This window comes from Acromyrmex echinatior, chromosome 6 (genome assembly GCF_024713525.1).
Source record: "Acromyrmex echinatior isolate Ae372 chromosome 6, ASM2471352v2, whole genome shotgun sequence".
In the NCBI taxonomy this organism is placed as follows: Eukaryota; Metazoa; Arthropoda; class Insecta; order Hymenoptera; family Formicidae; genus Acromyrmex; species Acromyrmex echinatior.
In genome coordinates, this window is record NC_141857.1 from 8,209,748 (window position 1) to 8,233,493 (window position 23,746).

General features: G+C 29.9%; 2 protein-coding genes across 10 annotated transcripts in view; one reads left to right on the forward strand and one right to left on the reverse strand.

Moving 5' to 3' along the window:
• Positions 1-23,746, reverse strand: part of LOC105145287 (putative fatty acyl-CoA reductase CG5065) — a 91,304-nt gene that overhangs the window by 39,464 nt on the left and 28,094 nt on the right. Inside the window, exons 1-2 of one of the 8 annotated variants that reach the window (XM_087407166.1) lie at positions 21,862-22,094; positions 21,168-21,361 (exon numbers count right to left, since the gene is read on the reverse strand). The exons of 6 other annotated variants lie outside the window; for them this stretch is intronic. The gene's annotated coding sequence lies outside the window, so the exon portion shown is untranslated. Of the gene's footprint in view, positions 1-21,167; positions 21,362-21,861; positions 22,095-23,746 lie in introns of those variants that run through there. One more of the 8 variants, XM_087407169.1, reaches the window with a different exon arrangement.
• LOC105145286 (putative fatty acyl-CoA reductase CG5065) lies at positions 1,473-15,852 on the forward strand. 2 transcript variants are annotated; one of them, XM_087407159.1, is made up of 10 exons: positions 1,473-3,861; positions 9,018-9,157; positions 9,232-9,354; positions 10,213-10,341; positions 10,514-10,659; positions 10,740-10,867; positions 12,081-12,276; positions 13,977-14,216; positions 15,409-15,666; positions 15,745-15,852. In XM_087407159.1, exons 1-10 carry the CDS (start codon positions 3,792-3,794, stop codon positions 15,845-15,847), a joined length of 1,533 nt encoding a protein of 510 aa, XP_087263285.1. In that variant the 5' UTR covers positions 1,473-3,791; the 3' UTR covers positions 15,848-15,852. The 2 variants fall into 2 exon arrangements, with proteins under 2 accessions (XP_087263285.1, XP_087263286.1); XM_087407160.1 differs by having other exon boundaries at positions 1,475-3,861; positions 10,761-10,867.

Here is a 23,746-nt window from a genome sequence, read left to right on the forward strand (position 1 = left end):
AGCTTGTTGAGGCCACAGGCATATCACATGGCACAGTGATTTCAATTTTGCACGAACAATTGGATATGAAAAAGCTATCGGCAAAATGGGTGCCGCGTTTGCTCACTGTGGACCATGAGCGCGATCGTGTAACGATTTCAAAACAATGTTTGGAGAGGTTTCAACGTAATCTAGATGAATTTCTGCGTTGATTCATTACTGTCGACGAAATATGGATCCATTACTTCACATCCGAGACGAAGGAATAGTTAAAACAATGGACTTCACCGAATGAACCAGTTCCGAAGAAGGAGAAAACCGTGAGGTCGGCAGAAAGGTGATGGTCACAGATTTTGGGATGCACGCAGTATAATTCATATCGATTACCTTCCGTCGAAGCAAACGATCACGACGCAGTCTTATTGGACCGTTTCAACAACATTTTAAAGAAAAAACGTCCCCATTTGGCCAAGAAGAAAGTGCTCTTCCATTCAGACAATTCACGGGTTCACATGTGCCCGATACCGACGGCCAAATTCAACGAATTCCACTACAAATTGCTGCCCCATTCAGCATATTCGCCAGATTTAGCCCCCTGCAATTACTATCATGTTTCCAAACCTGAAGATATGGTTCGGAGGAAAGAGATTCATCACCAGAGAGCTTATCGCCGAAACAGAGGCTTTGAAGGGTTGAACAAATCATATTATTTGTACGGCTTGAAAAAGTTAGAGAATCGTTGATTAAGTATATCGAGCTGAAAGGAGACTATGTTGAAAAATGAAAATGAATCGATCAAAAAAAAATATGTTTTACTATGTTTTTCTAAAAACTTATTGACTTGTTCTCGTAAAATAAATATAAAACTTAGCTAATGAAATGGCCATCAAATAATAGATTAATAAATATTTTATTTAAATATAGAACGGATTAAATTAATTATTATATCATAAAAACGATTGTTAAACTAAAAGACTGTATTACATAAATATTGTAAAAATTTATATTTTTATATTATTATTATTATTGTAACAATTACAGTTTTGCAATGTTTGTGGAATATTACAAGCATATTACTGCTTGGATATACGTGATTTTCAAAATATAGAAGATTTCATGCTATACAAATGCAGTATTACAATGCATATATTTTTACATATTTACATGTACATATTTTTTATTACTCTGGATTACATAATAACATTGGTGTTACATTGTAACGATGAATGTCGGACGTTATGTGATCGATATCGTATGTAGTGTGAATCCTACATTTCAAGTATGCTGAGTTCGTTCGGAGCAACCCCGAGCAGCTCGCGAGAGATAAAACGAACAATACTAATATATAACACGAAATTTATATCACATTATATATGTTGATATTAACTGCGTTATATTCTCAGTTGCCCATTATATTATACTATTTAAGGTTATTTTAAATATTAAAGGCTGATGAATTTGTATATATTGAATTTTTTTAGATTTTTAAATTTATCTTTTTCTTGTCTTATTATTTGTGATTTTATGCAAAACATTCAATGAATATCATTCCACGGGGGGATTCCCATTAGCGTACACTGCGATATCAGACGTTCGAAGTGCATAATGTGCATAATCCTTTGTCATTGTTTAATATTCGGTGAATAATAAGAATAAATAATGCATCATGCATCAAACGGAAGGCAGGCGCACATCGGCATTTTACCATTCATAAATCCGTATTTCTGGAAATCCATTATAATCCATTTCAATCCATTCTCGTTTGCTGGGTGGTTGATAATTGATGTAGAGAATGAATAACACATTTACCAATTAAAGAAGTGGTGTAGCGGGTAACGTAAAAGATTCACACATAATCCAGAGATGTCAGGTTCGAAACCCGCTAAGATGTGTTTTTTAATGCCAATTTGAAGTAGTTAATATTAGGTATAATTATTATAAATGTATTAGGAAATAAAATTTGTAATCTTTAAAGATAAATGTTTTTTTTTCGAATATTAAATTAATATCAGCTAAAATCCAATTCATTTCAATCCATTCAATCCATTTTCATGAATTTAAAGTACGCATTAAAAAAATTTTAATCCATTTTAATTCATTCTCGTATGTTGGGTCCAGCAAATGAGAATGGATTGAAATAAATTAAAAATGGATTCAGATTTTCAGAAATATTGGTTCACGAATGTTAAAATGAATGCTTTTCAATCATGAATGCATTTTTATTCATTTATAGGAATTGCATGGAGCATATCTCTATGCCTCTCAATCTAAAAATATTAGCTTTTTCTGTGCGCACAAACACACACAATTGTGAATACTGTTCAATTCAAAATTTTGAATAGGAAATGCAATTTTTCAATCCAATTGCATTCAAATGAATCTAATTGAATTCAATTAAATAAAACAAAAATGTATTCACTATTTTAAATATGCATTCGGATAGAAAAAATTTCAATCCATTTAAATCCATTCTCATTTACTGAGCGGCTATTTGATATGATATTAACAGAATTATTTCATTTTTTTATACGAAAAAAGATACCCACTTTTCAAAGATGTTTTAAAACAGTTTAACTGCAAAAAATCGTTTTGTTATTAAGTATACGTGATAAAATCGTTTTGTTATTAGTATGATAATGCAACTCTTGAAGAAGAAATATCACCTCTATAAATTGCCGTGCGACTGCTCAAAGACGAAGAAATTAAGTTTTCCGCAGACAGATTTTTAGTGAACACATAGCTTTTAGCATAATGAACATTTTAGGCTCGTTCATAGCTAGATTTGTTCGTCATTACGATTTGTTCTACATTTCACGAGAATTTCGAAGCTTGCGTTTAAATCTCAATGAACAGAGAGCAATTGAAAAAAAGCCTTTTTTGGTATTTTTAATTTTTTTCTATTTAACTAATAGATCGATTTTAATGTTCCATGTCTCATTTTGTAGCTATTTCAAATACCTACATTTTTCATATTGAACTTTTTTCCATACAATCAATATCTTTCGTCTTATAAACGAAAAACGTGCTTTTTGTAACTATTCGATTTCTTTCGCATATTTTCTTCACAAATCTCGAGTCTAAAACATATGTATTTCTTTTCTGATGGTCTTTCGAAGATTTTCGATGAAGAGAAATGCTAGTTTATAATTTTTATCCGGTAAAATTCACTTCTACTGAACTGTTCTTGCTACTCGAGTTTATGAAAGAGGTATACAACGCGCATGAAAAATCGTAAACAATTAAATATCTCATAAATTGTTGCATCTTAACATAATGTATACTATTATGGACTAATGAGAGGGGTACACTCTATTATTACAATTTATTAAAACTTATATGTTATTTAAATCGCGGTCTGATTCACGTTCACAACACTTAAAAATTATTTTATCCTTACTGTTTGTTAAAAGAAAACAAATAATGCTCGTGAGTATTATCAGCATGAATATGGCCTTAAAATGTCCGTCGCCCCTTTTTGATGCCGAGGTTCACCGAGCGGCCGAGAATGCTGCGAAAACATTTTCGGTCACTTGAAACAAGCGACTAGTGTGAGAAGGAGCACGCTGTCTCGTTTACACTTGGCGCGCCGAAGATAACACACTTTATGTTTCTCTTTCTATAGAGAACAAAGATAGAATGATAAACACACAAAAAGAACTAATAGCGTCTGCCCGAACGGATCTCATGTTATATCTTCCATCAGATTGTCATCTGATTCTATGTCGCTATATCGTCAACGCAGAGTTCTTGGCTGAAATTGAAGTATTCAGGAGTCTTAATCTCTACCCCACAGATCTCGCTGTAAATACAATATGGAAACTGAAGACCGATACAGAACACAGATACAAGATTTTTACGTCAGACAGACAATCTTTATTACAGGTATTTATCAAGAGTAATAATTAAATATTAGTAGAATTAAAATTATAAGAAAACGGCTCAAACGATTCAAAATCCAATATATAAACAAGAGCTACGAGACAATATAATATACTTATAAACAATATTAAAAGATAAAATTATAAAACAAAAGTAGAAAAAACAATAAAATTGATAATAGAACTTAATAAAATTGAACTTAACAACATAGAAAATGATCTCATGTGAGGTTGAAACGTATGTCCATCGTAAATTTTGTTATTAAATTCTGTTATCAATTTTATTGATTTTTCTACTTTTGTTTTATAATTTTAACTTCTAATATTGTTAATAAATATATTATATTGAGTCGTAGCTCTTGTCTATATATTGAATAATAAAATATTAATATTGTATTAAGAAGAGATCTCTTGTAAGAGATCTTGAAAAAATGCATTCTTTTATATATAATTTTTTTATATAACCTTAAACCTTCACCAGTACTCTGAAATTTTCGGCCATGGTTTGGCCGTTAAGGATCATAGCATATTTTTTATTATTCTGGATTATATAATAACATTGGTATTACGTTGTAACGATGAATGTCAGATGTCATGCGACCGATGTCGTACGTAGTGTGAATGCTACATTTCAAATACGCTGGGTTCGTTCGGAGTAATCTCGAGCAGCTCGCGAGAGACAAAATGAACAATACTAATATATAACACATTATGTATGCTGATATTAACTGCGTTGTGCTCTCAGTTGCCCATTGTACTGTTTAAGGTTACGTTAAATATTGAAGGCTGTTGAATTATTTTGTACATACTGAATTTTTTTAGATTTTTAAATTTATATCTTTTGTATCTTTTGCTTGTCTTATTGTTTGTGATTTTATGCTTAACAATCAACGAATATAATTTTCCACGGGAGGATTCCGTTAACGCACAATGCAGTTCCAAATGTCCAAAGTGCATTCCGTTTCACGCATGATGCATTATTTAATCTTGTTATTCACCGAATGTTAAACAAGGATAAATGATGCATATGTCTCATATGCAGTCCCTCTCATATCGGCCGAGTTAGGTTATGTAGATTGTAGTTAAAGTCTCGCTACAAATACTTTGAGGCATTTGATGACTTTGAAATTAGATAAAAGAATTTTACAAACTGAGTTTACAAACAAAGTTACCAACTTTTCACTCCTTTACCAATGAGAATATTTTATTTTAAATTGGTCAATTAGCGATGTGCGGAACTCTTCCTCATAAACCATTTTGAATGGATAAACGCGATAAAAAAGAATACCACTGCACGTTTTAAAGGCTATATCCGAAATTTACTATTAATGTGCGTCAAAGATATATCGGAAGTAACGTTGTCATATATTGCAGTGATAGGTGATTGTTTTGAAGAGAACCAAATAAATTTGAATGTGAATAAATTCGTATTTGCGTTTTATTCAGGATTAGGTAGTAACGCCATTACCGCTTTCGTTACTTTTTTCAGTAACAATCGTTACTTTATTCTGTCTGTAACGATAACGGTAACGTCGTTATATTTTTACAGTAATGATAATGAATTTAGCCATTACTTTTACCGTTAGTTCCCTATTATTTTCTTATTTTATAATTTACTTTTAGTTTCTTAAAAAATATTTTGTACTTAATAGTTCATACTGTGTTCTAATAGACACTGCCAGTGTTGAAAATATATAATTCATATCACATATATATTATTATACTGTAAATTTTTACGGTACGGGCAATAAATATTGACTTCGTCATTATGTGGCAAAAAGAACAAAATAGAATTGCCAAAAAAATCTCTAATTTGCGGGCTAAATATTCGCCAAGAAATATTGAATATCAATAGTATTAACTATAATATTACGCAATTTGTGGAGTCTGAGATGAATGGTGATATTTCTTGTGCACCTTTAAAATTAAAAACAGTTTCAACTAAAATTACGAATTCTAATACAATTTATTCATCGTATAATATTAATATTACTCCTGATAGATTTAATGAAAAATTTGATATACGGAATACTAACGAACAATGGCTGACAAATCTGAGTAATGTCAAAATTTCAGAAAAAGTCATAGTCGTATTACTATTAGGTCAACAGTTTAATTTACCTAACAACGTGGTTAATAAGGACGGTATTACACGTGAGTTCATCAAACACGTGGAATATAATCTTTTTAGAGCTGACGATGAAATACGTAAAAATGTTAGGAATGAAACTGTCCAAATTCTTAAATCGATTAAGAATTGTAACATTAAATCTGTTGAAAATACAATTTTACATGAAGGTGTAAAGGAGGTTAAGCGATTCATCTCAGAGAATCCGGATATTTTAATTACTAGAGCGGATAAAGGCAATACCACTGTAATTATGAGTCGAGATAGTTGCAAAGAAAAAATGTATGAGATTCTCAATGAGCATATACAATTCAATAAAAAAAGATCCTACTAATAAAATAACTGTGGAAATTGGTAATTTACTAAAAAATTAGAAAAACAAGGACTACATTGATTTAAATTTATACAAAAAATTGTATTTGTCGGATGGCGAACTTCCGAGATCTTATGGACTGCCAAAAATTCATAAAGAAGGTCACCCTCTAAGATTAATTGTCAGTTGTATTAACAGTGCTTTTCATCCACTGGCGACCTTCTTAAAAGAAATCATTGACAATAATAATATAAAAAATTTTAGTTATGTAAAAAACAGCTTAGATTTAGTAAATAAACTTAATGGTAAAGCAATTGATAAAAATTTCAGTATTATATCATTTGACGTGGTCTCCATGTACACGAGTATTCCGACTGAATTAGTATCAAAAAGTAACGTAGGTGGAATTTTATTGAAAATAAGACTTCGATTCCTTTACATGAGTTTATCAAAGCAATTATGATTATAATTAATTCCACATTTTTTAGTTTTGATAAAAAAATATTTAAATAGATTTTTGGCATGCCAATGGGTTCTCCTTTGTCCCCTATACTGGCGAACATAGTTTTACAAGATTTAGAACAAGAAATTATTACCACGAATAATATTATTTCATCTTTTTATTTTCGTTATGTGGATGACATTGTGTTAGCTGTACATAAAGAAAAGGTTGAAGGAGTTCTAGAATTGTTTAACTCATATCATGAAAGGCTTAAATTTACTGTTGACTTTGGCGATAAAAACGGCATAAATTTCCTAGATGTTAAATTAATGAGACAAGAAGGAAATATCATCTTCGATATTTATAAAAAACCTACCAATTCTGGGAGATATTTAAACTATTTTTCGAATCATCCGTTAGCACATAAAAGGGGAGTAATTATTGGACAATTTGATAGAATTCTATTTTTATCCCCCTAAATTTCATGAAAAAAACGTCTCTGAATTAATTCATACGCTTTTAAGTAATGGTTATCCTTTAAAGTTCATATTTTCAATAATAAAAAATAGAATAAAAACATTGGAAAATAGAACTAATTTAGATCAAAATCGTGAAGAAATTAATAATGAATATGATTCTAATGTTACTTCAAAAAAATTATTCACGATACCATACTTGGGCAAAGTATCTGAAAAATTCAAAAAACTTTCACATGTTTATGGTTTTAATATAGCTTATAAACCTATGAATAAAATAAATACATTTATTAAGACAGGAAAGGATTCTTTGCCTAAGGATGACCAATGTGGAGTAGTTTATAAAATCAATTGTTTAAACACTGTGAATCGTCCTATGTTGGCCAAACTAAAAGGAAATTAAAAACTCGGATTAAAGAACATAAGGCTGACATAAAAAAAATCTTCTTCCGAAATTTCAGTGGTTTCACGTCACCGTTTGAATGAGATGCATGAATTAGATTGGGATAATATAAGAATTTTAGATACAGAACAATCGTTAATGAAAAGAAGAATTTCGGAAATGATACATATAAAAAGACAAACAAGAGGTATCAATAAGCAAAGTGACACGGAAGGTTTGCCTGATGTTTATCTTCCTCTTCTTAAGAAGGATCTCTCTTTCTTTTAATAAATAATTCTAGAACTTTCTAAACTGTTGACTCAGATATATAAATAGTGATAAAATACATGATATGACTAATAACAACACATAATGTCACGACAAAATTCTAATTGTGCAAAAGAGGTACTTGAGATTCATCGTTTAGTTTTTTTGTTGTAAAACAGGTAACGATTCTATTTCTTTATATTCCGACTAGAAGATATTAATGATATACAATTTTATTTAAATTAGAATCTGGAAATTCTTGTTCTACACTTTTCTTGATATGACAACTGGCGTTGTAACATTATTGTATTTTCACATAGAAAAGAACATCTGTATTTAATTACAACACCCAACTATTGAATTTAATGTCAACTAGATGTAACTCTGCGTTTTAAGAATATTATTGAATTATTGAAGATGGCCAGATTGTGACCGAAATGTTTATTTTTAATTTAATGTTTTAATTAAAGTAATAATAATTAAATATCACAAACTATAACTTGTGCTGTGATTTTTTATGCTCTTCTTTTTATATGTTTTAAAATTATAACCACGTTAGTTTTCAAGATATAATAAATATTGAAATACAAATAATAGTAATCCTGGTAGAAATAAATCGCTGAAATCATTGAAAATTGTTGAAATCTCTATCAATTGATTCATTTCATTTCATTTTCATAAATTATACTGAAATGAGTCTATTGTTAAAGATTTCATCGATTTATTTCCACCAGGAAACGTTTTTCAGGAATTAACGTTTAAAAACGATATTTAATCTATCATCTGTTTAATCTAAATTCTTATATGAATACATTAAAATAACGATATTAATAAATAAAGAATTAATAAAATTGATAAGTAAGTTTAATATAGAGAAAACCTTATCTTATATACTATAGTTAGTAGAGAGTTTCAAGTTTGAACATTTATTTCACATTTGATATTAAATTATCAGTTAATGTAATTTTAAAATCTAATAACTTATTTCAGCATTATAAAAAAAAAGTAACAAATGGTTCCTTTTCAAGTAACGGTAATGCCTTACTTTTTCGAAGTAACAATCTTGGTTTTATTGCATCAGCCCCTACTTTACTTTTTGGTCACATTAGTATGTATATTATTTTTCTAATTTGTTTATATTTTGTTTGGTAGGAGGTACAGGCTTTCTTGGAAAAATGTTGATAGAGAAACTGTCACGAAGCTGCCCTGATATTTCTATGATATATGTGATGATACATTCGCAAAAAGATAAAAGCCCTGAAAATCTATTGGACGAAATGCTTGAAGATCCAGTTAGTAACACACTGACTATATCAAAACATAATATATTTGTGAACCATTGTTATATAAATCTATATATCCACAGCTTTATGACCGAATAAAAAAAGAAGTACCTTATTTTCACAAAAAAATCATACCAATCATAGGAGATTTCAATATCAAAGATTTCGGATTGTCAGAAAGTGATAGAAACATGCTAATAAAAAAGGTAATTAAAATTGCACTTGTTACTCTCTCGTCTGTATACATTATATTTTAACGTAAAAAATTAATGTATATCTAAAAAAGCTTATACTATATACATATAACACATTATATACAAGATTTATAATGTATATAACATGTTATATACAAGTTTATAATGTATATAACATGTTATATACAAGTTTATAATGTATATAACATGTTATATACATTATCCTAAAATATTTAGGACAATTTTCATATGTAAATAGAGCGAACTAAACTCAGTCGAAAAGCTCTTTTCAAATTTTGTAATAGTTAACGAATTATTAATTATTAAACATCGTTGTATTAGCGTAACTTATTGCTAAATGCAAGCGCATGGCGAGATGTCAGGTAATCGCCCAGCGATCGAGGTAACTACGTATGCGACAAGTTGTTTACTATTAATAAGGTGTTCAGTAACCTCGATCATTGTGCTACATCTCGCTGTACGCTTGCATTATTAGGCGGTAAGCTGGGTTAATATGGTAATTTTTAATAATTAATAACTCGTGCATTTGGTGAAATGGTCGGCCGAATATGTGCTTATTCGATCTTTAGAAATAAATATCTCGTTAATTATTGCAAGAAAGACCTCTTGAAAACATATAATAAAGTTCATTTTTTGACAAGAATTTTTTTTAGAAAAAAGAATTCAGAAAAAGAATTCATTTTGCATCTGAAAATGAATTCAGAATTGATGACATATCATTGAATTTTTTTTCAACTCTGTGCTATCTGGGATAATATTCGGGATAACTATCAACAAAGAAATAAATTCTCTCTTTTTTTCTATATTTCTGTTATACTTAAAATAATGTGTAACGATTATTATTATTAGGTAAACGTAATATTTCATATAGCAGCGGATATGCAATTCTACGAAAATCTCAAAATTTCTACAATAGTAAACATTGATGCTACTGCTACCATCATAAAACTTGCACAAGACATGTCTCATCATTTGAAGGTAACTGATCTAACAATATGTTTTAACAATAGTAATTAACAAAAATTATTAATATATAATTAATATATGTATATAATATATATCATATACATGTATATATAATTAATATGTGTCATAAAGTTTTTACTTATTTTAAGAAAGAAACATAAATTAAATTTAACATTTATTTCAGTCATTTATTTATGTGTCAACAATATACTCAAATTGTCATGTAAAACATATTGAAGAACGTATATATTCGTATCCCATTAATCATAAACATCTTATCACATTCGCACGGAACTTACCCGAAAATATATTCGAGGAGAAAATTTCTAAGTAATTCTTCTACTCCAAAAATAATAAAGTATAATTAAATATATTATATAACATAAATATATTATATAACATAAATATAGGAAGCTATCATTTTTTAACAGATTCTCCTCACAATGGCCGAATACATACACATTCACGAAGGCGATTTCAGAAGGATTATTTAAAAACGAACATGGACGTCCATTTGGAATATTTCGACCTGCAATGGGTAACAATATAATTAATTATAAAAACTAGATTTTTTTAGCGAAGAGTTTACATTCCAAAAAGAATTTAAATTCCATTTCTGTATAAATTATATACAGTGTAACTATTTGCCACCGGTTTGTACAATTAGTTTACAACACATAGTATGGCACATCTATGTGGTGTGTCTTAAATATGCTAAAAGATTTCAAGAGATGATTCCTCACACAAATTCAAGACGAAAATTTTATATGACTGAGTGTCTATAATGGCTTAGTTTCAAAAATATATAATCAAACATGAAAAAAATTCCATCAATTTCAAAAATTCAGATTGTTTTAAAAAATTTTCGTATGTTTAATAGAAGCCTTATCATTTCGAGCTGTACATTATTTTTTTATTCAATCAAAGCCGGACTCAAGGATAAGTGGGTATGCTTTTATTCTGAAAAAAATTAATACGTCATTGATTTTTTTTAAGTTTAACATTTTTTTAAGATAATTGGGATAAATGAACAAAAAAAGGTTCCTTAGATATTTTCAATAGAATAATCATTCCGAGGAAAAAAATAAATTCAAATGTGTAGACTCCAAAAATCATTTTATTTGATTATGATTTTATTACGATTTATTTGATATTGATCTCAGAAATGACTTATTCTATCGAAAATATTACAGATACATTTTTCTGTGAATTTCCCGAATGCTTTCCTGATGATATCCTATTTATCATAAAAAAATTTTGAACAAAAAGAAATCAATGGCATATCAATTTTTTCATGAAAAAAAGCATTATCCGCTTTATCTTTGTGTCTGCTTCTGATTGAATGAAAAAAAATGTATAACCTCAAAAGATAATCGGCTTCATGTCCTTTAAACACATATAAAGATATATAATTCATATAATATTAAATAATATACATTAAAATAACCCGAAAGATTTTAAGAAAAAACATCTTTTTGTTATTTTGATATCATATACCTTTGAAATCAAACTGTTACAAGATATGATCATATGGAATTTTTATTTTGAGGTTTTCCTTCCTCAAAGTCAATTCCTTTTTGTGTGAGGAATCATCGCTTAAAGTCTTTTAGCGTACTTAGAACACACTCTGTATAATGTGAAAGTTTAATTTTAAAATAACTCTAAACAACCGTGAAGTGCGTGCATGTTTGCATACATTTAATATAAATATTCGTGCGTCTACGCAGAGGAATAATTAAGATTCGTTTTAGTTATATCTAGTGCCAGTGAACCACTTATTGGTTGGATCGACAATATGTATGGGCCATCAGATTTCGCAAGAAGTTTGCTACTCGGTATCATAAGATTTCATCGCTGTAATGGCACTTACAAGGCGAATATAGTGCCTGTTGATTTTACCGTAAACGCTTTAATTGCTAGTGCGTATGATGTCCGCAGTCAATACCGGTACGATCAGTTTTATGATTTATATTATTGTAACTATAAAAATATGAGGAATAACGAGTACATAAGAATAAGTATAATGTGTTGAAAGAAAATTGTATCAAAGAATAAATACATATATTATAATACAGGATGTCCCATATATCCCGAATCAACTGAATATCTCGGAAAGTATGCGATTTTGAGAAAAATGTTTCAGACAAATGTTGCAACGATGTATTTAATGATGTTAGCAGTTTGATCTTGAATGGTGTCATCAAGATCAGGTTATTTCGATGTATTTTTAATGGAACATCCTACTTTTGATTCCAGAATCTAATAGCTGGTATTAAGAACTTTTCAAAACATTACAATAAAGTTATTTTTCATTAAATATTTTTCGAATTATGAGGATTGAAAATTACAGTACATACCGCTGGCATTAGCATTGCACAATGTAACCGACTGACGATTAAAACCTCTTGAATGTTGTTCTTTAGCATGTTCTGGATAATATTTGTCAACAACAAGGCTATTAGAGGGTATGCCTCTTATTTTCATTTTTGCACTAAAAATTTATTTTTACGTAAAAATGAAAATAAAAGGTATAATCTCTCTAATGGCCTTGATCTTGACAAATATTATCCAGGACATGATTCAAGACATAATAAACAACATTCAAGAGGTTTTAGCTGTCAGGACATCTTGAGTAATGCTAATGCCGGTGATACTGCAAGTACGGTATACTTTCAAGCATCGTAACTCGAAAAATACTCATTAAAACGTAATTTTATTGTTTTGAAAAGCTCTCGACAATGGCTATTAGATTCTGGAATCAAAGTAAGATATTCCGTTAAAGAAAATCAATGTAACCTTGATCTGACCTTAGCGACACTACCCAAGATCAAACTGCTAACATCACTAAATTCATTACTTTATATAATGCAACATTATCTGAAACATTTTTCTCAAAAGTGCATACTTTCCGAGATGTTCAGCCGAGCCAGGACATATGGAAAATCCCTGTATGATACTCTTCGACTATATAGGTTGTCCCGAAATTTGTGAATATCGCAGTAAGAATATTTTTAAAAAATTAAATCAAAAAGTTATTTGAGAATATTTATTTTAAGAAGCAGTTTATGAAATAATAAAAGTTTAAATTGTCAAACTATTGCTTGAAATAAAAATTCACACATATCATTTTTACTTAATTTTTTAAAAACTTTCTTTCTGTGGTCCGCGAATTTCAAATATCTCGTAGAGTTTTTATTGGAGCAAAAAGTTATAATATTCTTATAAACTTCTTATTTTACTAAGGCCTTGGTAGCCTAAAGGTTTAGAACGCTCGTACGAAATATAGGTCCGACTCTCGATTCCGACCAAGGTAATATTTTCCGCAATAAATTTATTTACAGTTTTTCATCACATCAACATCTTTCTAATAAGGTGCTTGATTGAGCATCAAATTATTAAAATTACTTGTTAATTTAATACGTGATATTACTATAGTGTTTAATTGCGTTTATAAGTTCGAAAAATCGGCAGTTCAAATTAATAACTATATATCAATATGATATATATAAATATGATATATATATATATATATATATATATATTTAGTAATTTAGATGAATTATTTAAGCATCAAAGATTTAACTTTGATCGTTGTAGCCATTACTTCTATATCTTATTGTTTATTTAAATACACATTTATGTTCTAGCCATACAGGTAATGTGCTTGTTTATAATTTCGTTCCGCCAATCGATGGCCCTACTTGGAATGAATACATTCATGCATTACTTGACATCAATAAAATGTATCCCTTACGTAATGCCATATACTTGCCATTAATGACTCTCTTCAAACATAAGATACCATACAGATTTTGCGTTTGGTTCGGTCACTTCCTTCCTGCTTTACTTTTGGATGCCGCCAGTATCTGTATTGGACGTAGCCCGAGGTATCAAGCAAAGGCCATTGCACGTAAAAATTATAATCATAACTATAAAACTGCAAAAAGCAATAAATTGATTGGCTACTGCATCGGGGCTAAGCGTTGTTGCGTCCTGTGTGCAGAAGCAACGCTAGTGAAACGTTATAACATGATGGAAGGGATTACATGGTGTGTGCAGTTGGACGGTGTCTCTCTTTAAATCTCCGCCCTTTCTTTCTATAAATGTTCATAAATTTCAAGGGGTGCATTCCAAGTTACGCTGATGTATCGTTTTATCCTTTATTATTTGATGAACGAAGACAAATGATGCATCATGTTTGTTCGTTAACTCGAAACGCACCCAAGGGCTACAACTATGAAACGCGAAACATGAGGCGGTATTCATAGTCTGTTTTTTATTTTAAAACTGCCTTAATATAATGTCTTAAGATCTTAATACAGTCCTCGGATTGATTTACATTTTAAGATTTTACGACAGTCTTAAACATAAGAATCGACTATGAATACGACCTTCGCGTCGTGAATTTAATTCTAAATTTTTTCTTGCACAAAAAAATATTAGTAGATTTTCGTCCTACCAACAAGTCACACAGCCATGATAGATTTTCTGTTATGCTTATAATATTTCCTTTAAATCTCTTATAATTACTGACTAAAATTTTGATGTGCATTAGCCTTAAATATAAATACTGTGTCTTATATTGGGTGCATTCAGTACTACAACCTCTCACTGAGCATTCAATAAACGGTCATGATACTGAATACACTCATTTAAGTTCTTAAGAATTAACTCACTGTTAATTCTTAACCGAAGTACAACTCTCATTTCTTATCTCGTTCCATTCTAGAATTGGAAAGAGACAGTGAATAAGTTGAACCTCGGTTAAGAGTTAATCGTAAATTGTGGAACTGAACCTTAACGTACAGCTGCGGTCACAGAAAGGTTGCACCTTTTTTTCGATGAGATTTTGGAATGCAGCTTGCTCACCGATCGATTGATTCTTATTCATGGATACACAAATAAGAACTAATCGCTGGGTGATTAGGCTGCTGTATCTAAAAAAAAGTGTTGCTACCTTTCTGAGACCAGCTGTATGTACTACTACGGCTGTATGTATTACTATAATGGTTTCTGTTTAAATCAAATAAAATTATATTAATAATATGAACAATTTTAATAATATTCAATATATTTCAGTATGTGGAAATTATATATGAAGGTAGACAAATTTTGTAAAGCAATCGAACCTTTCTATAATACAGAATGGATTTATTCTACTGATAATATTCAATCAATGTGGGATAATCTCGAAGAGAAAGATAAACAATTATTTAAGTTTAGCATGATGAAATTTAATTGGACAGAATACTTAATTAATCATTATCAGGGCATGCGGCTCTATCGACTTAATGAAAATGACAGTATGTTGAAAGTTAGTCGTATGAAATATACAAGGTAATAAATCTCACTTTCGCTTAATATTTCCAGTTTAAATTTCTCGTTTTTATTTATAGACAAAATGTTTAATTTTAGATTTTATTGGATACACCAAATCATCAAAACTATACTTTTCTTTATAATCTTTTGGATCATTTGGTTCATGTTTAGAGAAATGTTCGAATACTATTTACTCTAAGTATAATATCTTGTCATTATATATGATATATATATATATATATATATATATATATATATATATATATACTTTATTTTATAAGATATTCAATAATATTTTTAAACACTGTTTTTAAATAAAGTAATTGCACCGTATATGGCCTATTTAAGTTTTGTGACCTTTTTGTAATCTTTGCTGAGTTTGAAATTAAAAACTGATCGTCAAATTCAAAAGAAGGAACATTTCTGAACATTAAAAAGTATGAAACATTTCAAATATATATACTTAAATAAATTATAATTTTAAGAAAAGATTATAGCATTTTGAGCTATATTAGGTTCACATATACAAAAATAAAAGAAATCACAAATCTAACATAGACTATAAAATCCAGTTATTTTATATCAATCTATCTTAAATAAATGGATTAACTGTAATCAATTATATCATTTGATATACAGGATTTGAAATTTAAATGTTAAAACTTCAGGAGCGTGTAGAGGATCGATAAACTAAGAAAAAAGATCGTGTAGAAATACATTCATTTTTGCTTCGTTTTGGAAGAAATCGCAAAAAAAATATAACGTAATTTTCATTTTCTCATTATTTACTCACATTGTGTTTATTCACTTGCTTAATGTAGATATTACTCAAAATGTTGACGCTGCAGCAATGCAAATATTGCATTTGATACGCTCGTATTCGTCGTTTTCTCCTTACGGAAAACGAGTCTATCTTGTGGCGACATTACGTACAATACTATGCTGCTTGTAAAGCGGACGCTCGTAGTAAAGGTGAACGTCAAAACAGAGAGAAACCCGAAAGATATATGACGGCCTAAAACTTGTAATCGCAAAATGCTGCCGTGCACTACTGCCTCTTGACAAAGTGAATGTAAGCTACATAGCAAGGTCCACTTTTCAAGGCTGCATTTGATAAATCGATATTTTGTTCGTATAATCGTGCTACATTTACAAATTGTGGCTCAGAAATATTCATCTCTGTAATCTTACATGGGCGTGATGTTTATTTCGCTTAAAAATATTAATATTAAAGTTATGTTATTTTTTTTTGCAAATGTGCTAATATTTATATTTCAAATAATAAACTATATACATATGATAGTTGTATTTCAAGCATTTTATTTCTATTAAATACATTTTTATAATTTATTTACTTTATTTATTATTTTTTTATTACAATATTAAAATTTGAAAAGCATGTAATGAAAAATTAATCTAAACTTTTTTTGTATAAGTATTTTAAATATTTAAAATGCAGTTACAAATGCAGTTTCATTGCGACGCAAAAATTAGTGTTTAATAAAATAAGAGAACAGTATATTTTATTAACAATAAAACAAATTAAAAGAAGGATTGATGAGCTAAGCTAGTTAATTATGTGTTGTACTTATCAATTTTTATACACAAATATTTAAACAATATCAAGAGTTTTAACTTAAAATACTTTATTTATTTATAGAACAATATAACCATACAATTTCTGCATCGCAATGAAACTTTACATAATACCCAAATAAACAAAACGCAAAGTCTAAAATTATGACATAATGTCTTTAAGTCATTTTTTGAGACGCAAGAATATGGATTTGATTTTAGACACTTTTTGTTGTCTGCGTACATCTTGAATATTTAAAGTACTTGTACAAAAAAGTTGAGATCTTTGTAATATCTTATAATATATACATTTCCATATATCTCCATTAGAGCACAGATAAAAAAGATACTTGTTTTCTTAATAAAATTATCTTTTTTACATGTTCTAAATCGTCGCTACAGTTTTTATTTTTTGTATTTCACATATATGTATATATTTATACGCACACACGCACGCACGCACACATTGGCCATGTGAGCTAAGCATAGATTATAATTAAATGTATTATACGTATATTTGAGATTACACAATTTTTCTTTTTCTATAGTCAACCGCTGAAATCTATAGATAGAGTATTAACTTGATATTGATGTGCGTGCGTGCGTGCGTGCGTGCGTGCGTGCGTGCGTGCGCGCGTGTGTGTGTGTGTGTGTGTGTGTGTGTGTGTGTGTGTGTGTGTGTGTGTGTGTGTGTGTGTGCATAAAACACATCAATGTCAAGTGTTAATACTCTTTTTAGATTTTAGCAGCTAGCTATAGCAAAAGCAAATTGTGTAAACCTAAATATACCTGTAATACATGTACAAAGTGTCTCAGTATATATTAAGTTGTTTGGGTCAAATTTTGTTAACTCAAAATTGTATGTACATCTTTATTAGGAATGAACGAAATTGAAATTTAGAAAAGGGTTTAAAGCTTGAAATCTCTACTTTTAAAAGCTTACTATATTTTTTGAGCTTATGTGAATTTTGTAATTTTATACAATACTACAAGTTGAAAGAGTGAAAATTTGATGTTTCCGCTAAAACTTTTTTTTAAATATTTCTACAATTTTTTTTATTTTAATTAAATAAAAAGAAGCAATCTGACTTTGATTATTCATTACTCCGACAAAAATCATCGTATCACAATTAAAAAACCAGATTCCTGAAATGTTGTTATATTGAGTGGTATAAACATCAATTTTAAAAAAGATAGTATACATTTGAGCTAAAAACATAATATTACTTTCTTTCTATAATTGCGCAATAATTTCAAGGAATGTATAGTTATATTTTTAACTCAAATTTGTATATTCTATTTTTTAAATAAAATTGGCAATTGTATCATTCGATAGAACAAAGTTTTAGCTTTAGAAATCTGTCTTTAATTGCGGTACGATAATTTATAATGTGACAATGTTATCTCTCCAAGAGGTTTGCTCGATTTGGGTATTAGAATAATTTGCGCTACTTTCCACTGTAATGAGAACTGTTTTTGAGTATTGCGTTGTAAATTCATGCGTGATAAAATGGAAGGCTACATCAGGTAGTTTTCCAGGTAACACTTCATTGGTGATAAGATCAAATTTCGGGATTTTTTTGTTTTTAATTTTGTATTAATCATTTTTTTAATATTGCTGCTTCTAAGTGGCTTGATAGGTGGTGATATTTGATGTCGAGAAAATAAATTGTTCTTAATTTATTTATTTTCATTAAAATGAGATTCTGTCAGATTTGGTTCAAAGACATTTTCGAAGTGTTTAAAGAATGTTATAGCCATTTTTTAAATTGGTTCTAGCCCAGATATTGTCCATTTTCCTAATAGGTGGAATTGGTGGCGTGGGTTGTTTTTTGAAATTTCGTATCGCTTTCCATAGTGAATACCTAGCAAACGAGAATGGATTAAAATGGATTGAAATTTTTTTCTATCTGAATGCATATTTTAAATAGCGAATACTTTTTTTGGATTTAATTGGATTCAATTGGATTCAATTAGATTCAATTGGATTGAAAAACTGTATTTCCTATTCAAATTCAAACTGTATTTCCTATTCAATTCTGAATTGAACAGTATTCACAATTATTTATGTGCACAGAAAAAGCTAATATTTCTAGATTGAAAGGCATAGAGATATGCTCCATGCAATGTTGATATGCTCCTATAAATGAATAAAAATGCATTCAGAATTGAAAAGTATTCATTTTAACGCGCGCGTGTGTGTGTGTACATATTATTTATATATATATATATATATATATATATATATATATATATATATGTATATGTATATGTATATGTATATGTATATGTATATATATGTATGTATAAAATACAAAAATTAAAAAAATGTAGCGATGATTTAGAACATATATAAAAAATAATTTCATTGTAAGAAACAGTATTTCTTTACTTCCCCGTCGAAAATACGGAACTTTATAAAACGTTGACATCCGTTCGATGACGATTTTTTTGAGTTATATGTTTTCAAACTTTATAAGAACGTTTACAGAATATCATTGGGTTTTAAACAGACACTTTCAGAATGCTTATAAAATAGTATATATCGTTTCATAAAAATTCTGTAATGCTAAAGTAACGTTTTCCAAAGGATGATCAGTAAACGCGGATGCGCCTTCGTGCAGAGAGTTCACTGTCAGATTTTTCAAACATTTAGCAAACGCTTTTCCCATTACCGTTGAGACAAACATTTTTCTTCTATTCAACAAACGCTGTTCTAATGTGGCGAATTATTGAATCTCATTAAACGTTTGTAAGGCTTTTACGCAAACGGCTTAAAGATGCCCAAAAACGTTTTTTCTCAACTGCATAATACAAGCGTTTTTCTTCCGTTTAGCAAACATTCTTTTACATATCCGATTTTCAAATAGTGCATGGTCACTAGAGGGACACAATTCAGTTTCTCACATTTAAAAAACCACATCTAATAGAGTAAATAGGATAAGACTTTTCAATCAAAAATTTTGTACCTTTTTTTTAATAAAATGTCTGCGTTCAGCAGGCTCAACACTTGAACTGAACGTCCATGTAAACGTCAAACAAACATTCATGAAACTTCTTATTTTCAGAGAATGCCTTCCAAACGCTGCAACGTTGCAATTTCCGTTTTACGAACATCTTACTGAGCGTTTCTAAATTCTCAACAAATTCCTACAAACGCTCATGTAAACAAACGTTCATGAAACTTCTCATTTTCGTCAGGGCTGTGCTCTAATGGAGATTACATATTAATAATGGAGATGTACATATTATAAGATAATTAGCAAAATCTCATTTTTTTGTATAAGTTCTTTAAATGTTTAAGATGTTTCACTGTGATACAAAATTGCATGATTATATTGTTCTGTAAATAAACAAAATATTTCGGGTTAAAACTCTTGACATTTGTTAGAATAAATAATTTAAATCGAGTTTGAAGGTTTTTAGAAATCTAGGGCTTTACTTTCAGAATTTAGTTGTACCTGTGTTATTCTATTATTTTAAGAGAGCGCGTGCGTGAACAGCGAAATAATGTTATCGCGATTTGCAACCATTTGATCGTCCCTTTTTTCCGGCGGACATGAGTTCATCATCGCGATACTATTAAGCTGTAATAGTATTAAGCTGTGCGAGAATGTACGGAATGCAAGAGATTCGGGTTTGACTCCCGACCGAGGCAATATTTTTCGCAATAAGTTTATGACAGTCTTTTAAGATTAATTTGGAAAATTTGGGGGAATTATTAATATTTCAAATTGATTGCGTTGAAAATTCGACAACCATATCGGCACGCAATTATCATTTCTGAAATTAATTCATTTATATGAATATATATAATAGTTTAATATCTCAATATTTAGACCATAGTGGCGCTTCATATTTAAAGTAATGTTATTTAACGTAAACGGTTTTGTTTCCAATCTTATTGTTTAATAGGTAATTATTTAGAATAGCGTAAAACCCACCTAAAATCTTAATGAAAATACACTCATCCGATGCGTTTTCACTCAAAATGAAAGAATCTGGTAAAAAAATGCGATCGGCTTCGTGAATCGAGATATTACGCGTCAAAGTTCGAAATTTTAGAGATTAAGATATCTGACATTTCAACTCTCTGCAGCGTTACGTATACGTAAGATCTGTTCCTTTTCGAAGAATTCTGAAATAGTGCAATGAGTTAGAATGATAGATAGTTGTAGTTTGGAGCACATTCAATGCTTTAAAAATGACTCAGCAAACGAGAATGGAATAAAATGGATTAAAATTTTTTTTTTTAATGCTTACTTTTAATCTATGAAAATGGATTAAATGGATTGGAGTTAGCACTAATTTAATATTAAAAAAAAAAAACGTTCATCTTTAAGGGTTACAAATTTTTTTCTTAAAACATTATAATAATTATACCTGAAATTAACTACTTCAAATTGATATTAAAAACGCATCTTTGCATTAGCAATGAATTTGTATTTTTAAAGCAGTGAATTATTGTTTTTGAAGCAATAATTTGTTCTAAAGTGGACACACACGTTACTTGATGGCACATTGTAAATAATTAAAAAGATATTTAATAAATATTAAATAAAATATTAAATACTAAATATTAGATATCATCATACACTACCAGGTGAAGTTCCAGCCTTGGATACTAAAGCTACTTACGGCTTAGTCACCGATCGATTTCCAAATACCATCACCAAATCCTATCTGGAATTTATGGATACGTATCAAGTATTAATCGGAGTAGTGGCAGCGAAAGCCGAAAAGGAGTCGAACTTGCTGTCAGTTAAAGAAGAGGCGATTCATCAAAGTAGTAAGGAGCCGAAAAACGCAAACGATTGTACGTTACAATAAGACTCTACATGTGATTATATAGTCCGTTTGTGACAGACATGTGTGGCGACGATCGAATTAAACATACATGTGCGCATCGCATGCACACAAGTACAAATCCAGTTGTGTGAAACGTGAAGTATTAATTTATTAGATAAAAAGAAGAATATATAATGCGATATTTAATAATGAATGAAATATGTTTGTAATTTATGACAAGATAATTACTTGTCATAAATTACAAACATATTTCATTCAATATTAAATATCGCATTATGCAATGGATAAACGACTGCAAAAGAGATTAATCTATATCAGTGTCTACATCTGTTTTGTTCTGCACATGTCTGAAACTTTTTAGCGGGAGTCTTTTAAATATGTGTCAATGTCAAATAACATATGTGACGCGAGATTCATATGTAATTTGCTTTTATTGTAGATAATCGATACTATGATTATCATTGTAGGTACAAGCAACTCCTTGCCGACAGCAAGGAATTGTTAATGTCGCAGATATTATTTTAATCGCTACGTTTGATCTAGTCAATGCTTTAGTGAAACTAAATTTTTTTTAATTGATAATGCGAGGGAGAACATTTTCGCAAATAATGTGCATGTAATGCACATTACGAGTATGCATGTATTATGACAAAGAGGCGTATGTAATCTTTTTCTACATATTTTTTATAAGCTATAGGTTTAAACGCAGAATGTTCAATTCAAATTTTAAAGATATCATATATATAAAAATGTGTCTCAAAACGTCATGTGTCTGTAAAACGTTATATCGTAAGGTTGGACATCTGTCAACAACATAATCTTGAAATACTAGCGATTTTGTATCAGCATCATATATTTTTTTTTGTGCGAAAATGCCGAGTTTTGAGCCGAATAAGCGTCATTTGCGGGAACTTTTGATTTACTTCTTTAATTTGAAGAAATCTGCAGCTGAGGCTCATCGATTGCTTGTGGAAGCATATGGTGAGGCTACCTCAAGTGAGAGAAGTTGTCGTGAGTGGTTTCAAAAGTTTAAGAACGGTAAATTTGACGTCGAAGACAAAGAATGTAGCGGAAAGCCGAAAGTGTACGAAGACGCGGAATTGGAAGCATTATTGGATGAAGATTCGTGCCAAACGCAAAAGGAACTTGCACTTACATTAGAAGACGACTCAACAAGCAATCTCACATCGTTTGAAATCATTGGGAATGATTCAAAAGCAAGGGAATTGGGTTCCATATGAACTGAAGCCGAGAAACGTTGAACGCCGATATTTTCCATATGTGAAATGATGCTTGTCAGGCATAAACGAAAGAGTTTTTTGCATCGTACAGTCACTGGTGATGAAAAATGGATCCACTACTCAAAGAAGAGGAAATGGGGATCACCTGGCCATGCTTCAACATCGACAGCCAAGCCGAATATTCATGGAAAAAAACTTATGTTGTGTATTTGGTGGGATCAGCTTGGTGTCGTGTATTATGAGTTGCTCAAACTGAACGAAACCATTACTAGAGCTCTCTACCGAACACAATTGATGAGATTGAGCCGAGCACTTAAGGAAAAACACGCCCACTACTCCAGGCATGACAAAATTATTTTCTTGCATGATAATGCTCGAACACATGTTGCGGCGCCGGTCAAAACCTACATGGAAACACTCAATTGAGAAGTTCTACCCCACCCGCCGTATTCACCAGACATTGCCCCTTCCAA

Coding starts and splice junctions, on each gene's coding strand:
- LOC105145286 (XM_087407159.1), top strand. CDS start 3,792: ATGGAAACTGAAGACCGATACAGAACACAGATACAAGATTTTTACGTC. Junction 10,660..10,739: donor TTCGAGGAGAAAATTTCTAA/GTAATTCTTCTA, acceptor ACATAAATATAG/GAAGCTATCATTTTTTAACA. Junction 12,277..13,976: donor GATGTCCGCAGTCAATACCG/GTACGATCAGTT, acceptor TTTATGTTCTAG/CCATACAGGTAATGTGCTTG.